Raw genomic sequence first — 13,360 nt, 5'->3', positions numbered from 1 at the left:
GCGTGACCTGAGGGTCACCACTCACAATGCAGAGGGCTGAAGAAGACCCCCTAGCAACAGCCGGCGCAACCGCAGAAGTTACAGGAAGTGCCACATATACCTGGAGCTGGAATTGCATATAAGGAGACTGTGAGGGGGGGATTGCGCGCGCCGTTGGTGGAGCAGGAGATTCCCCCGGCCGCCCAGCGCTGTTTTGCTTACTTGTAACTTGTTCAATTATTCCATTAAAGTAGATTTTATGCAAACCAATTGGTCGTGTTTGCCTATAACACCCTATATACCCCTACGCAGGCTATATACCCCTACCCTATGGATACGCGTCCTCTTCGCAGCGCTGTGTCCACCCCCGTTTCCTCAAAACGTCCCCCCAGAAAAACATTAAACTCGCTACGTGCCACAAAACACACCCTCTGTTTACGGGCGACCCTACAATAAACACCCGCCCCCGCCAGCCCCGCCCAGCCTATCAGCAACGCCCTCCCCACCGCCCCGCTCCTCTGGTTGGCTGGCGCCGCCCGCAAGTCCCGCCTCCCCGGCGGTGACGGACAGCGGCGTTTCCGCCCCTCGGGAGGGAGGAGGAGGAGGAGGCGGGCCCTTCCTCTGATTGGCCGGGCGCCGCCCGCCCGCAGCCTATAGAAGGCGCGGCCGGCGGGAGGGGCGGGGTCAGCTCAGTATCTCCTCCTCCTCCTTTTCTCCACGCCCTCGTGACCGGCGGCGCCCGCGCCGCCCGCGCGCTCTGCTCAGGTGAGGGGGGGCGGCGCGCGCGTGACGGGGGTGGGGGAGGAAAGGCGGGAAAAGCCGTTGGGGGCGCGCGCGCCCTCTAGGGGCCGTGAGGCGCCGGCGCGCGCTGAGGGGGGCCCCGCCATCGCCTTCTGAGGTGATTTTCTTCCCCCCTCTCTCTTCCTCCATGAGAGGAAAAGGGGCCCTCCATGAGGTAAACTTACCCTCTTCCCCCCTGGCAAGGGGAAAGGGGTCGAGCCCCGGGTGCTGCGAGGCAAAAAGAGCCCTGTGACGACCCCCCCCCCCGCTGTGGGGGGGAGCAGCGCAACAGGATGATTTCTGGTGGTTTGTACCTGTGGTGAAGGGAGCGGTGGCCTGAGTGGGTTTTAAGGTGGAGGGGGAGAGATGAATCTGGCCTGTGTGGGTGGTCTGGCTCCGTCGACGTCTTTTCCCCCCAAATCCCCATGTGCTGAAGTTTTGTTGCCTCTTAATCCCGGCAAACACAGCCCTCCTGTTGGGCTGGAAAATATCTCGTGAAGAAGGATAGAGGTGGGGACCGTATCCTTCTCCTCACCGGTGAAAGCCTGAGCCCTATCAGGTGGGGGGAAACCCCAGGATGCAGGTAAAAGCACCCCCTTCTTGTGGGTCGTGAGGAAATCCTTTCTGCTACGATGTCTTTGCCCCAAGACAGTGGCAAACCCAGCCACGGGGGATTGCAATAACTGTGCCGAAGTGCCCTGAGATGCAGAGGAGAAATATGGCGTGAAATCTCTTTTTTTCCCCCCGATAGTTTGCGGGGAAGTTGTTTGTCCCCTTTCTTAGCATCGGTGTGGGGTTGCGAGGGTGCGACTCGTCCTCTTTCACGGAGCGTCAAAGCTCTGAGGCTGGCGGGACCTCTTCAAGCAAGCAGGAAAACCACCACAAAGCACTAAAGACTGGTGCTTGTTTATAAAACTGAGGCAGGACGAGGCTGCAAACCAGCCGGGCGAGGGAAACTTGCCTCCAGCAGCACCTGTGCCCTCCCTGGCAGGTAAAAATACCCTCCGCACACAGCGAAGACCCACGCAGCCTTTCAGCTCAGGGTTGAACTTCCTCCTTAACCGAAATCCACCATTCCCCATGTCGGCACGGATCTGCCCCACGTTTTTCCCTAGTGTTGCTAAAAGCTCATGGGAGCTGAGGGGGCTGGTTTGCTCGAAGTTGGGTGCTTGGGAAAGGTAAGAAAACAGAGCAAGGAAGTTGAGACTAATCCTGTAGTTCTCCCGGATTATTTCTGTGTTTTATCTGGTTGCTATGGAGGCTTTCATCTACAAGGCAACAAGGTATTTTCTGGCTTTTCTTGAAAACAAGCCTTTTTTCTTCAGAGTTGATCTGTTGCCCTGATTTCTCCCTTTTACACTGAGACAGGAGGAGCCGCTCTAACCCCAAACTGCTCTTTTTTGACCCTTCGCAGGCTCTGACCGCAGGTATAAACTGAAATCCTGCGAGTCCCTCAGGGGTTGGGTTTCCCTCAGTTTTTCCTCGTGTTGGTTATAAAGGGATCGGATAAACCGGCTGCCACGTGGGGAGGGAAAATATCGTTTTGGGGATCGCTTGGCTGCCTCGATGTGAATGATGCTTCTCCAGAGGTTAAAAATGGGGAGCGGGGAGATGGGAGAGATGCCGCAGCTCTGCAACCCACAGCAAGGAGATCGGATTTCGAAGCGAGGAACTCCTCTGGTGACGAAAAAGGTCTCTCTTGACAATTGCAGCTCTAATTATCTCGGCGAGTGGCTTTTGAGTCATTTAAGGCGCTCTTTAGAAAACAACGCGCGCGTCAGCGGTGCAGGGAGGGCTGGTTCATAGAAGCGACTCCGATATTTCACCTGACTCTGTGCGTTTCCCTTCCTCCCGCAAGATCCGGGTTCTAGTAAGTAGATGTGTTCTCGTTGCCTCTTCTGATGCAGCTGCTTAAAAATGGGGGGGGAAAAACACCTGAATTGCTAAATAGAGGTGAGCAAAAACGTCGTTTTGTTCAGGCACCGGAACAGCGCGTTTAGACACTGGCTTTAAACCAAGGAGAGGGTTGCTTGAACGGCCGAGATCAGTGAGGCGAAGCGGCGTTTGTCAGAGTTGCCCGGAGAGCGTTTTGGATGGGGAAGACCAAATTAAGCATCGTAAAACCTATCGGAAAGCCTTGGTTTAGGAAAAAACAAAATAAACCTGTTCTCTTGGCCCCGGCAAGCCTGAGAGCGTTTTGTATTTATTCAAGCGGCCCATCTGTTTTGGGGCTAGGGAAGGGTATTTCTGTGGCGTTCTTGTGGCGGGGAATAGGAATGAGGTTAAGATCGAGGTTTGTTGAAATGACGGATGCTTTTTTCAGTCTTAGCGCCTACTCCTTGTCCTAAAATACTTAAAACAGCAGCTGTGTGGGAATATTAAATAGCGACGGAGCGCTTCAAAAGGAGGGAGAAAAACAGGTCAGCGGTGATTTACCTGCGGCTTTGCAGCGAGTCTGCTGCAGTTCTCCTAAAGGTCGCCCTCGTTATCCCGCGAAAGGCGGGGCGAAGCTGCCCTACCTGCCCGGCTTGTCCGGGGTTACTAAAAACCGAGGAAAAAGTGGGGGTTTCGCGCGGTCCGAAGCGCTCGGCAGGGGCCGAAACCCGGTGGGGAATAACGAGGATGCAGATCGGGACGTGCCGAGCGGTAGTGGCTTCTAAAGGCCAGCAGAGGGGCTTTGATTTTCTCGCTTCGTCAGGGCTCACTGAACTGCCCTGACCGTCTCCTCGAGCCGATTCCGAATAACTCGGTTTCTTGGTGTGATTAAAAGCAGCTTCTCTCTCCCTGGAGGCTGCCAGGATGCTGTTACCGGCCCGGTCCTCCGAAAGCTTCTGAAAATAGAAGCTTTCTGGTAAAACGAGCGCTTAAAAAACCTAAATTTTTGCTTGGGTCTAAAATACCCCTCCAAGTTTCACATTTTCCTCTTTTAGCTCGTTTGGATTTGATGGTCAACCTGTTTTTGGGGGGGAAGTCGGAGCTTTTGAGGGGAGAAGAGATGTTTCCCCTTCCGGAGGCTGCCAGGGCAAAGGGGGTATCACCACGTCTCCGGGCTGGGGCGAAGGCGTTCCCCTGGCCGCACGCCCCGGCGAGCCGCTCGCCATCCCGTCGTCCCCTCTCGTCCCTCGCAGGACAGCACCGAGCTGCCGCCTCCTCCTCCTCCATCCGTCGTGGAGATGAAGCACACCCAGAACGTCTCCCCCCTCCCCTCTGCGGTCACCCCCGGGGTGAAGCCGGGCAGCGGGAGGCCCCACCACGGCGGCGGCAGCGCCAAGGGGGCCGGAGCGGGCGGCCGGACACCAATCCCTGAGAGAGAGCCTTCCCTGGCGGCGCCGCGCGGCGCGCCCCGGCCACCCTTCCACCTCCTCCGGGAAGAGCGCGAAGCCTTCTTCAACCTCCTGGGTAAGAGCCGGCGCTCCGGGCTTCGTGCCGGGAAAAAAATTGCCCTGTAATGGTTTAAAAAAAAAAAAGCGGAATTATTCCCATGTTTTTTTTCACGCGCAAGGAGGCAGCGCACCCGAGCCCTTTGCCTTTTCCGTCTCTTGCAGAAGACGACGTGATCCAGGAGTTCCTGTCGATGGACGTGTGCTACCGGATTTCGGATAAGGTCGGTCCCCGCGGCAGGTTCCGTAAGCGGGGTGCTGCCAACCCCAGCGTTAGCTCGTTTTGGGGGGGAAAAAAAGCCTGTGGTCCCGTTTGCTCTGTTCCCATAAACTCTGAATTATGGGGGAGCGCGACCAGTGTCACCTCCTGCGTGTTCCTGCAGTGAAGTTCCTCTGTCCCTCGCGCTGGCTTTTTTATTTATGTATATATGTATATGTATTTTTGCTGCTTTTCTCCCCAAATCAGACCCCCTTTGCGCTAAAGCCGCTGCTTCCTTCTTCCCTAGTATCTTCTAGCGATGGTGCTGACGTACTTCAAGCGCGCTGGCCTGCCCACCAGCGAGTACACCAGGATGAACCTCTTCGCTGCGCTGTGAGTCCTCGCCCGCCCCCCGCGCGCCCGCGGCAACCCCAACTCCGGCGGATTCAACCCCCGGCGCTTCAAAATCCCGCGTTAACCCGGCGGGAGCCTGACGATGCCTTCGCCCTGCTCTCAATCGCCTTCACCCCCCGTCTTTCCTCCCGAAACCTTCCCCCCCCCCCCCCCCCCCCCCTTGCCCGCCGCAGGTACCTTGCTAACGACATGGAGGAAGACGAGGAGGAGTACAAGTACGAGATCTTCCCCTGGGCCCTCGGCGCCAACTGGCGGCAGCTCTTCCCCCAGTTCCTCAAGCTGCGCGACGACTTCTGGGCCAAAATGAACTATAGGGCCGTCGTCAGCCGGCACTGCTGCGACGAGGTCGGGCCCGGCCCTCGGCGCGGGGAGGGGGTCGGGGTTGGGGGGGCAGATATCCGGCGCGGAAATCCGAGGGGAAAAAACTTGGGTGTTGGGGAACTCGGTTAAGACCCTAAAATAAGATGATAGTTGAGAGAAGGAGATTCAGCTCCGACTGCGAGGTTGGATTTCGGGTTTTGGCTTGCGGCCGGTGGTGGATTCTCGTTTTCTCAACTCAGAATTGGTACCTGCTCTTCAAGATTTGCTGCTTTCCAGCTCTAAAACCGATTTTTCCCAAACTCCCTGAATCCGGCCGCTGGTGGCAAATCCACAGGAGAAAGCCGTGAAACGAGGGGTGGTCCCGGCACCTCCAGCTTTCTCAGCCGCAGGAAGCCTCTGTTGTGGTTGGAGTCCTTCCGGAGCGGCTAGATGTGCTTCCCATGGGAGCTTTTAACGCCGTTCTGGTCACAAAAATCCGCGGATTTATTTATTTTTTGTCCTGACTGCGGCTCTCCGGCACTCGCAGATCATGGCGAAGGAGCCGTCGCACTGGGCCTGGCTGCGGGAGCGGCCTTTCCACCACAGCGGGGCCACGAGGAGCTACACGAAGGACGAGAAGGACTTTTTCCCCCGCGGCCCCGGCGTCACCCCTCCGAGCTGCCCCCTCTGCGCCTGCGAGCTGCCCTCCTCCGCCGACGAGGAAGAGGAGGAGGAGGAGGAGGAGGAAGACGGCGCCGCGCCGGCCGCCCCCCCGCTGCCTGCCGCCTGGCCTCGCGACTTGCTGATCCTCCCGCCCAAAGTGACGCTGCGCCCCGTGGCCGCCTACCGCCTGCAGAGTGAGTAGGGCCGCGCCGCCCCCCTCGTTAGGCCGAGGCTCCCGGGCTGATTAACGAGGCCCGAGCCGCGCGACGGGCCTGAACGGGGTCCGGGCACTATCCCGCGCCGGTTTTCCCTGCCAGTCGCTCGCAGCGCGGTCAATATTTAGTCTTTTTTCAACTCAAAAATCGCCTCTGCTCAGCAAATGGGGCTGAATCGCTCTTCCGGAGGGTTTTAACTATGTGTTTAGGGGCCTCTTTGTCCATTTTTCCCTCCCCACAGACATTTTCCCTCTATTTTTGTTGGTAAAAGTTGCCCTAAATGGCTCAGTTTCTGCCCGCGGCGGGTCAAACCCCAGGAAAGCCGGTGCCTCGTCCCAGAGCTGGGACGTGCCGGCGCCCGCTGACGTGCCGCCTCTCTCCTCCGCAGTCCTGCGGGAGCCCGATGCCGAGCGCCAGGGCACCGTCCTCGCCTGGCCCTCCGTGGGATGACGCCGCCGGCCCGGCCGGATCCCGACGGAGCTGCGCTCGGCGCCGAACCTCCTCGTTCTGTTCGCAGAACTTCTGCGTTCGTGGTTGTTTTTCTCTCTCAAGCACTTTACGGACTTGCTCCGGCCGCGCGAACGGGACAAACGGGAGATACGAAGTATTTAAGCGTAATTATTCCCGCTGATGCGGTGATGCGGATGTGCCGTGTGTGTGTGTGTGTGCGGAAAAGGGGGGAAAAGAAATAAAGACGGTGTATTTGTGTGGAAATCGCTGGGAAACACTAATAAAAGCGTCCGGGAAAAGCTACCGGCTCGGCTTCTGCCCCAATTCCTGCGCTTAAATCCAGGGTGAGCGCCGGAGGCGTTTTGCGCCAGGAGCAGGGATTCCTTGAGGGCGGGAAGGGATCTGGCACGATGCTTTAGCCAAACTGAGGGGGGGGGGGTTAGCAGTTCCCCCCCTCCCGAAAAAAGCTCAGTGGGGGAAGAGGGAAAACTTCGGATTTGTGAATCTTTGAATTTCAGATTTGTGGCGTAACTGCGCTTTTTTCACTCCGCAGCCGCTGCCCGGTTTCCCGTGTCCCTCCGAAATGGGGAAGGAGGAGGCCGTGTCCCTTGGCAGTGCCCGCGGGGAGCCGGCAGTGCTCCAGGGGTCTCCGGTGGCGCCGGCTGCCCCTCGTGCCCCCTCCATAACCCCCAGTGGTTTTCCTTTTTTTTCCTCCCCCCTCTCCCTCCAGAGCGGCCGCGAGCGGTGGGACAAACCCGGAGCCCGCGCCCAGGTAGGGAGCGGCCTCGCCGAGCCCCCTCGCACGCGGGAAGGAGGCAAGCGGCCTCTAAATCCCCCTCTCGTGTGCGAATCCGCCCTGCGGAGGGAGGAAGGGAGGGGGAAAACTGGGAAGGCTGTTGCAATGCGGAGAAAAACCCGCAGCTGCCGGAGGAGGAGGAGACGGGAGCGCGGGAGGAGCCGCCCCGACGGCAGCGAAGCCGAGCGGCACTCCGGGGGCTCCCGTCTCCCGCCCAGGGCCCCCCGAACGCTTCCTCCGGGCGTTTTTATCGGAACTTTTTCCCCTCCCGCCAGCTCCGAGGGAGGAGTCGCGCAGGGAGGAGTCTGCGGGCGCGGGGAGGGGGGTTACGCTCCGGCCTCGCCTTCCTGCTCAAGGAAAGACTTTTTTTTTTGCCCAAAGGCGGCGAGTTTCGGACCCCGACCCCGGAGAGGTACGTCCGTCCCCCCCTCCGCCGTTCCGCTCCCGGATCCGGGCGGAAGAGCGGTGCTCGGCGCAGGGGGGAGAGCGGGGAGCGATGCCGTTCGGGAGGTGACGGAGCGGGGCGCCACTTCCCCCTCTTGCCACCTTGGTGCCGGTTTTGCCCGGGAAGTGCTTACGCGGCTCCCCGTCCCCTTCGTGGCGGAGGGGGGACCAAAACCCCCTTTTCTTCCCCCATTTTTCCCCCCGTTCCCGCGGCTGAGGAAAGGTCGGGAATCCCCCCCGCTGCCCCGCTACGGACTTGGGGCTGTGCTACCCCTGCTCGTAACCATACAAGGAACTAAAAGCCCCCAGATGAGGCTGTTTCTGCTCAAAATCCTACGTCTTTCTCTCTTTTCTTGGCACATGCATTAATATTATTAATAATTATTTTTCCTTGCCTGCGCTAGGCCCGAAGGAGGGGGGAAAACTCAGCACCAAGGTGCCCGTTCCACTGCACCTGCCCGCACCCCGGAAAAACCGGCTTCCCCCTCTCCCAACCGGAGCCAGGGAGCCGCAAGCTCCACAAATTTTTCCCTTTCCGCCCACAAAACGAAGCCCCTCGCGCGCCCCTTCCCCGCTCGGAGCCGCCGCTGCGGCGGCGGATACCGAATATCGACGTTTCGCGCCTCTGTGCGGGGCAAAACCTGCAAATGTGAGKTTTTTTCCCAGCGCGTTTCCCGAACGCTCCCTGTCTCTCTCCCGGAAGCGGAGTCGCTTTTGGATGCCCGCAGGCCCTGAGCGGGCGAGGAGAAAGCTCGTTAACAGGGAACGAGAGCTTGCTAACGGGGGGAATGTCCCAACAGCGCCGTGGGCGAAGCAAAATGACCCGAATGTCACTCGTGCCCCTAACGGCTCCATTCTCGGGGGCTGTCACGGAGGGGGCGGAGCCCCCGCTCACTTTCTGGGGTGATTTTTGGCACTTTTGGGACCGGCCGCCTTTTTAGGGGGTGTTTAAATGCTTCTGGGGGGTGGAGGAAGCTGGTGACTTTTACCAGGCTGTTTCGGACAGGGTGATTTCACCCGTGTTGGGGTTGCCCCCTGCTCCCTCGCACCCCTCTAGTTAACTAGTGCCTAATTAAGCCTAATTAAGAGGTGAAATGGAGCCGTGTCCCCGAGGTCGGCGCCCGGAGCCCAGGCGTGGCCGCGGCGCTAATGGAGCGGAGAGGGGGAGCGAGGTGTGACTCAGCCCCGTGCTCCCGACTCGCAGGACCTGTTCCCGGGCGGCACCCGCCGCCGTTCCGGGGTCCTTTTCCCCCCGGTTCTGCCCGGATTCAGGCCGCTCCGGGCATGGAGTTCGGCGCCTCTCCTCACGCCCGCCGCGCCCTCGCTTCGGCACCCGCTCGCCTCGCGGGGTTAAACGAGCCTATTTCGAGCCGGGCCCCCGCTCGGGTTGCAGGCGCGAGCAGCTGCGGCCCAGCCCGCAGGCGTTTCTCCTCCGGCCTCGGCGTTCCGGCCCGCTGGAATCGCCCGGCTTAGGGCCGGCGCTGTGCCGAAACTGGGGCCTTTCCGCCCACGCGGGCGTCGTTACCCCGAAACGGGGGCGTTGTTGTGTTGTTTTTCCTTGAAACAAAAGCGCTTGATGCGACTGTCGTCAATTCGCAAAACTTGGCCTGGGGCTGCGCCGGATTTATGTAACCGGACTGTGGGGCTTTTGGGGGTTTTCGCCCCGTTTTTTTGCTCCAGGCCGCTCCCGACTGAGCGAGTTGGCTCTGCTTCCCTTGCCGTTATCATGCTGCGTTGATGGCGTTCGTGCTCCGAACGCGGCACGGGCGTGCGCAGCTTGAGGAACGCCGCAGCGGGGGCCTTGCTGACCCCAAAACAGACCCGAATCCTTCCCAAACCATTCCAAAATCCCCCCATTTAACATTTTTCTCCCCCTTTTCCAGGTGGGAGAGCGGCGGGAGGTGGTGGAAGAGCTCACTGTGCATTAATGTGTCGTGTTGACGGTATTTGCACCCCAAATGCGGCTCAGCGCATGCGCAGCTTGAGGAACGCTGTGGTGGGAGTCCTGGCGACCCCAAAACCAACCCGAATCCTCCCAAACCATTCCAAAATCCCCCCATTTAACATCTTTCCCCCCCTTTTCCAGGTGGGAGAGCAGTGGGAGGTGGTGGAAGAGCTCACCGTGCATTAACGTGTCGCGTTGACGGTATTCGCACCCAAAACGCGGCACAGCGCGCGCAGCTCTTGCAGAACACAATTGCGGGAGCCTTGCTGACCCCAAAACCGACCCGAATCCAAAATCCCCCGACTCAACGTCTTTTTTTTCCCCCCTCCTTTTCCAGGCGGGAGAGCGGCGATGGCGGAGGAGCTCATCGTGCCGGTGTACAGCACGGGCGTCTCGGCGCAGGTGCGGAAGCAGCGCGCCAAGGAGCTGGGCCTGGGGCGGCACGAGAACGCTGTCAAGTACCTGGGGCAGGACTTCGAGGGGCTGCGCGCCGGCTGCCTGCAGCGCGGCGCCCTCTTCCGCGACGACGCCTTCCCGCCGCACGCCGCCTCGCTCGGCTTCAAGGAGCTGGGCCCCAACTCCGCCAAGACCGCCGGCGTCAAGTGGAAGAGGCCCTCGGTGAGCGGAGCGTGCCGCTGCCGGCAGCGGGGAAAAAAGGGGGGGGAAAAAAGGGAATCTGGCTCACCGTTTTCCTGGTTAATTAACCGTCCCTGTGCGGAGCGGAGCTGTGCGGCGGCTCGGGTCGAGCGGGTGAATAATCGCCGTGGTTGCGGGGAGATGAGGGCGAGTTTTTGGCTCCCGGTGCTGGATAATAATAATTTTGAGGGTGGCACTGGGGTTTTGGTGATTCTGGTGAGATTAGGGCAAGTTTGGGGCTTCTAGTTGTGGGTAATAATAATTTTGAGGACAGCGCTGGGGGTTTTGGTGATTCCGGCGAGTTTAGGGCTCCCGGTTTCGGTGGGTGATAATAACTTGGAGAACGGCACAGGGGTTTTGGTGATTCCGGTGAGATCAGGGCGAGTTTGCATCTCCCGATGGCAGATAATAATTTTGAGGGCGGCGCTGGGGCTTTTGGTACTTCGGCGAGTTGGAGGCTCCTGGTCGTGGATAACGATAACTCAGAGGATGGTGCTGGAGGTTTTGGTGATTCCAGGGAGATTAGGGCGAGTTTGGGGCTCCTGGTGGTGGATAATAACTCGGAGGATGGCGCTGGGGGCGCTGGTTTCAGTCCCGGACTCGGCCAATGGTCGGGGCGATAAGGGATCCGGGAACTCGATGATCATTATCTGGGCGCCGGCCTCATAAAACCCTCCCAGGCCGGCGCGGAAGCAGGAAGGGCATGCGGGGCGCGGAGGCGGTTCGGAGAGGGATCCCCGTCGCAGGATCGGGTCGGGGGGCCCCCGATAGCAGCGGTTTGGGCCGTTTTTCCCGTCATCGGGAACGTTTCCGCCTTGCAGGAGCTGTGTCCGCGCCCGCAGTTCATCGTGGACGGAGCCACGCGCACGGACATCTGCCAGGGAGCGCTGGGTAGGGAGCGCCGCGGAGATTTTCCCCCTGGATCCTCCGAGCCGGCGCTTTCCTTGCTGGCAGCAGTTTCGGAGCAGGACGGTTCCTCCGGAGCCGGTCTCACCGCTTCCTCCCCGCAGGCGACTGCTGGCTGCTGGCCGCCATCGCCTCGCTGACGCTCAACGACACCATCCTGCACCGCGTGGTGCCGCACGGGCAGAGCTTCCAGCACGGCTACGCCGGCATCTTCCACTTCCAGGTGAGCCGAAAGCTTCCAGAGGGGCTGCCCCAGCTGGGAATGCAGTAGCGGCCGTGGATGGGGGCCGAGCCGCGCTCCCGGAATGGCGCTGTGATGGGGAACGCCGCTGGGCACGGCCCTGCTGGGAATGGTTCCTCCGAGGGTTGGGCTAAGGCGGCTGGGCCATAAACAGGCTTGTTTCTCCCCAAAAACGCTGCTCCCCGGAGAAAGGGGAGAAAGGGAAGCATGTTGCAGTGCTCCAGGGATCTTAAGGATGCGATCCTGCTGTGGCACCCGGCTCCGGGGATCCTAGCGGCACGATCCCACTGTCGCACCTGGTTCCGTGCTCGTTCGCACCAGATCCCCGTCCCAGCAGTGTTTCCGAGCCGGAGCGGGGCGAGCTGAGACTCCTTTTGGGATCCCACTCGCTCGCTCCCTTCTCGGCGCCGAGGATCCGGCCTCTCTCCCGGCAGATCTGGCAGTTCGGGGAATGGCTGGACGTGGTGGTGGACGACTACCTGCCCACCAAGGACGGCAAGCTGCTCTTCGTGCACTCGGCCGAGGGCACCGAGTTCTGGAGCGCCCTGCTGGAAAAAGCCTACGCCAAGTACGCGCCGCGCTCCGCCTGGAATTTTTTTGGGGAAAACACCGGCAAAACGCTGATCCTGGCGGCTCTCCCTGCAGGGTGAACGGCTGCTACGAGGCGCTGTCGGGCGGCAGCACCTCGGAAGGCTTCGAGGACTTCACCGGCGGCGTCACCGAGTGGTTCGACCTGCGCCAGCCCCCCGGCGACCTCTTCCAGATCATCCTCAAAGCCCTGGAGCGGGGCTCCCTGCTCGGCTGCTCCATCGACGTGAGTCCCGCCGGCTGCGGATCTCCCGCCCCCCTCGGCGGACGCCGATGGGGGAAAATCCAATGGCTCGGTGGCGGGATCGCGCGGGCGACCGGCCGCCTCGAACGTGGCCTCGTTTTCCTCCTAGATAACGAGCGCCTTCGACATGGAAGCGGTGACGTTCAAGAAGCTGGTGAAGGGGCACGCCTACTCGGTGACGGGGGCCAAGCAGGTGAGGCTCGATTTTGGGGGGGGGAAACCACGATTTTTGGGGGGAAAAAAACAATTTTGGGGGGGGGGGGAATGCCAATTTTTTGGCGGGTGGGACAAGAAACCCGCCGGGCGCTGCCGCGTCTGATGGCGACGTTCCGCAGATCAACTACCGCGGCCAATCCCTGGGCCTCATCCGCATGCGCAACCCCTGGGGGGAAGTGGAGTGGACGGGCCCCTGGAGCGACAAGTAAGCGCCGCCGCGGGCCTTCGTTAAGGGCGGTAATTAAACGAGCGGCTGCGGCCCTGCGCCCTTCGGGGGCCCCGACCCGGGTTGAGTTCGTTTTGCCGCCGCAGCTCGTCGGAGTGGAACGCGGTGGAGCCGGCGCTGAGGCAGCAGCTGATGGTGAAGATGGAGGACGGCGAGTTCTGGTAAGCGCCGGGGTGGCGGGAAAATATTTGGGGCCGACGGAAACTTCCGTGGCTGAGCCCCCTCCCCTCCCTTCCCCGGGCAGGATGTCTTTCCGGGATTTCCTGCGGGAATTCACCCGCCTGGAGATCTGCAACCTCACCCCGGATGCCCTGAAATCCCACAAGTTCCGCAAGTGGAACACGAAGCTCTACGACGGCACGTGGCGACGCGGCAGCACCGCCGGGGGCTGCCGGAATTATCCGGGTACGGGCGCTTCCGGAAAGCGTTCCGAGGCCTCAAATTTAAAATCGGGGTGCGAATCGAACTCTGTTTTTTCTTCCTTTTTTTTGCTGTTTTTTTCCCAGCCACCTTCTGGATCAACCCGCAGTTCAAAATCCACCTGGAGGAGGCCGACGACGAGGGCGACGACAGCCGCGGGCGTGAGCCCGGCTGCAGCTTCCTGCTGGCGCTCATGCAGAAGCACCGGCGCAGGGAACGCCGCTACGGCAAGGACATGGAGACCATCGGCTTCGCCGTCTACGAGGTACCGGCCCGGGGAGGGGGGCGCCCGGCCCCGCACCGCGCCGCGCCATGGGG

The 13,360-nt window shown here is 60.7% G+C and overlaps 2 protein-coding genes across 6 annotated transcripts in view; both read left to right on the top strand.

Moving 5' to 3' along the window:
* The first annotated feature begins 674 nt into the window (after positions 1 to 674).
* SPDYC (speedy/RINGO cell cycle regulator family member C) lies at positions 675 to 6,683 on the top strand. 5 transcript variants are annotated; one of them, XM_026055733.1, is made up of 7 exons: positions 675 to 744; positions 3,888 to 4,158; positions 4,305 to 4,363; positions 4,646 to 4,731; positions 4,926 to 5,097; positions 5,600 to 5,909; positions 6,319 to 6,683. In XM_026055733.1, exons 2-7 carry the CDS (start codon positions 3,933 to 3,935, stop codon positions 6,378 to 6,380), a joined length of 915 nt encoding a protein of 304 aa, XP_025911518.1. In that variant the 5' UTR covers positions 675 to 744; positions 3,888 to 3,932; the 3' UTR covers positions 6,381 to 6,683. The 5 variants fall into 5 exon arrangements, with proteins under 5 accessions (XP_025911518.1, XP_025911520.1, XP_025911516.1 ...); XM_026055735.1 differs by having other exon boundaries at positions 699 to 744; positions 3,690 to 4,158; XM_026055731.1 differs by lacking the exon at positions 675 to 744 and adding an exon at positions 870 to 934.
* A 709-nt stretch (positions 6,684 to 7,392) lies between these two features.
* CAPN1 (calpain 1) overlaps positions 7,393 to 13,360 on the top strand; it is an 8,827-nt gene continuing 2,859 nt past the window's right edge. Inside the window, exons 1-11 of the mRNA XM_026055721.1 lie at positions 7,393 to 7,588; positions 9,903 to 10,183; positions 11,023 to 11,092; positions 11,212 to 11,330; positions 11,783 to 11,916; positions 11,994 to 12,162; positions 12,290 to 12,373; positions 12,516 to 12,601; positions 12,709 to 12,783; positions 12,867 to 13,027; positions 13,129 to 13,327. Coding sequence (XP_025911506.1) covers positions 9,917 to 10,183; positions 11,023 to 11,092; positions 11,212 to 11,330; positions 11,783 to 11,916; positions 11,994 to 12,162; positions 12,290 to 12,373; positions 12,516 to 12,601; positions 12,709 to 12,783; positions 12,867 to 13,027; positions 13,129 to 13,327 — 1,364 coding nt within the window. The 5' untranslated portion in view covers positions 7,393 to 7,588; positions 9,903 to 9,916. The remainder of the gene's footprint in view (positions 7,589 to 9,902; positions 10,184 to 11,022; positions 11,093 to 11,211; positions 11,331 to 11,782; positions 11,917 to 11,993; positions 12,163 to 12,289; positions 12,374 to 12,515; positions 12,602 to 12,708; positions 12,784 to 12,866; positions 13,028 to 13,128; positions 13,328 to 13,360) is intronic.

Source organism: Apteryx rowi, unplaced genomic scaffold, assembly GCF_003343035.1.
Source record: "Apteryx rowi isolate R43461 unplaced genomic scaffold, aptRow1 scaffold_1258, whole genome shotgun sequence".
Classification (NCBI taxonomy): Eukaryota; Metazoa; Chordata; class Aves; order Apterygiformes; family Apterygidae; genus Apteryx; species Apteryx rowi.
The sequence above is the reverse complement of the archived record's forward strand: the minus strand, read 5'-3'. Positions and strand labels throughout refer to the sequence as shown.

Coding starts and splice junctions, on each gene's coding strand:
- SPDYC (XM_026055731.1), top strand. CDS start 908: ATGAGAGGAAAAGGGGCCCTCCATGAG. Junction 4,159..4,304: donor AGCCTTCTTCAACCTCCTGG/GTAAGAGCCGGC, acceptor CGTCTCTTGCAG/AAGACGACGTGATCCAGGAG. Junction 5,098..5,599: donor GCCGGCACTGCTGCGACGAG/GTCGGGCCCGGC, acceptor CGGCACTCGCAG/ATCATGGCGAAGGAGCCGTC.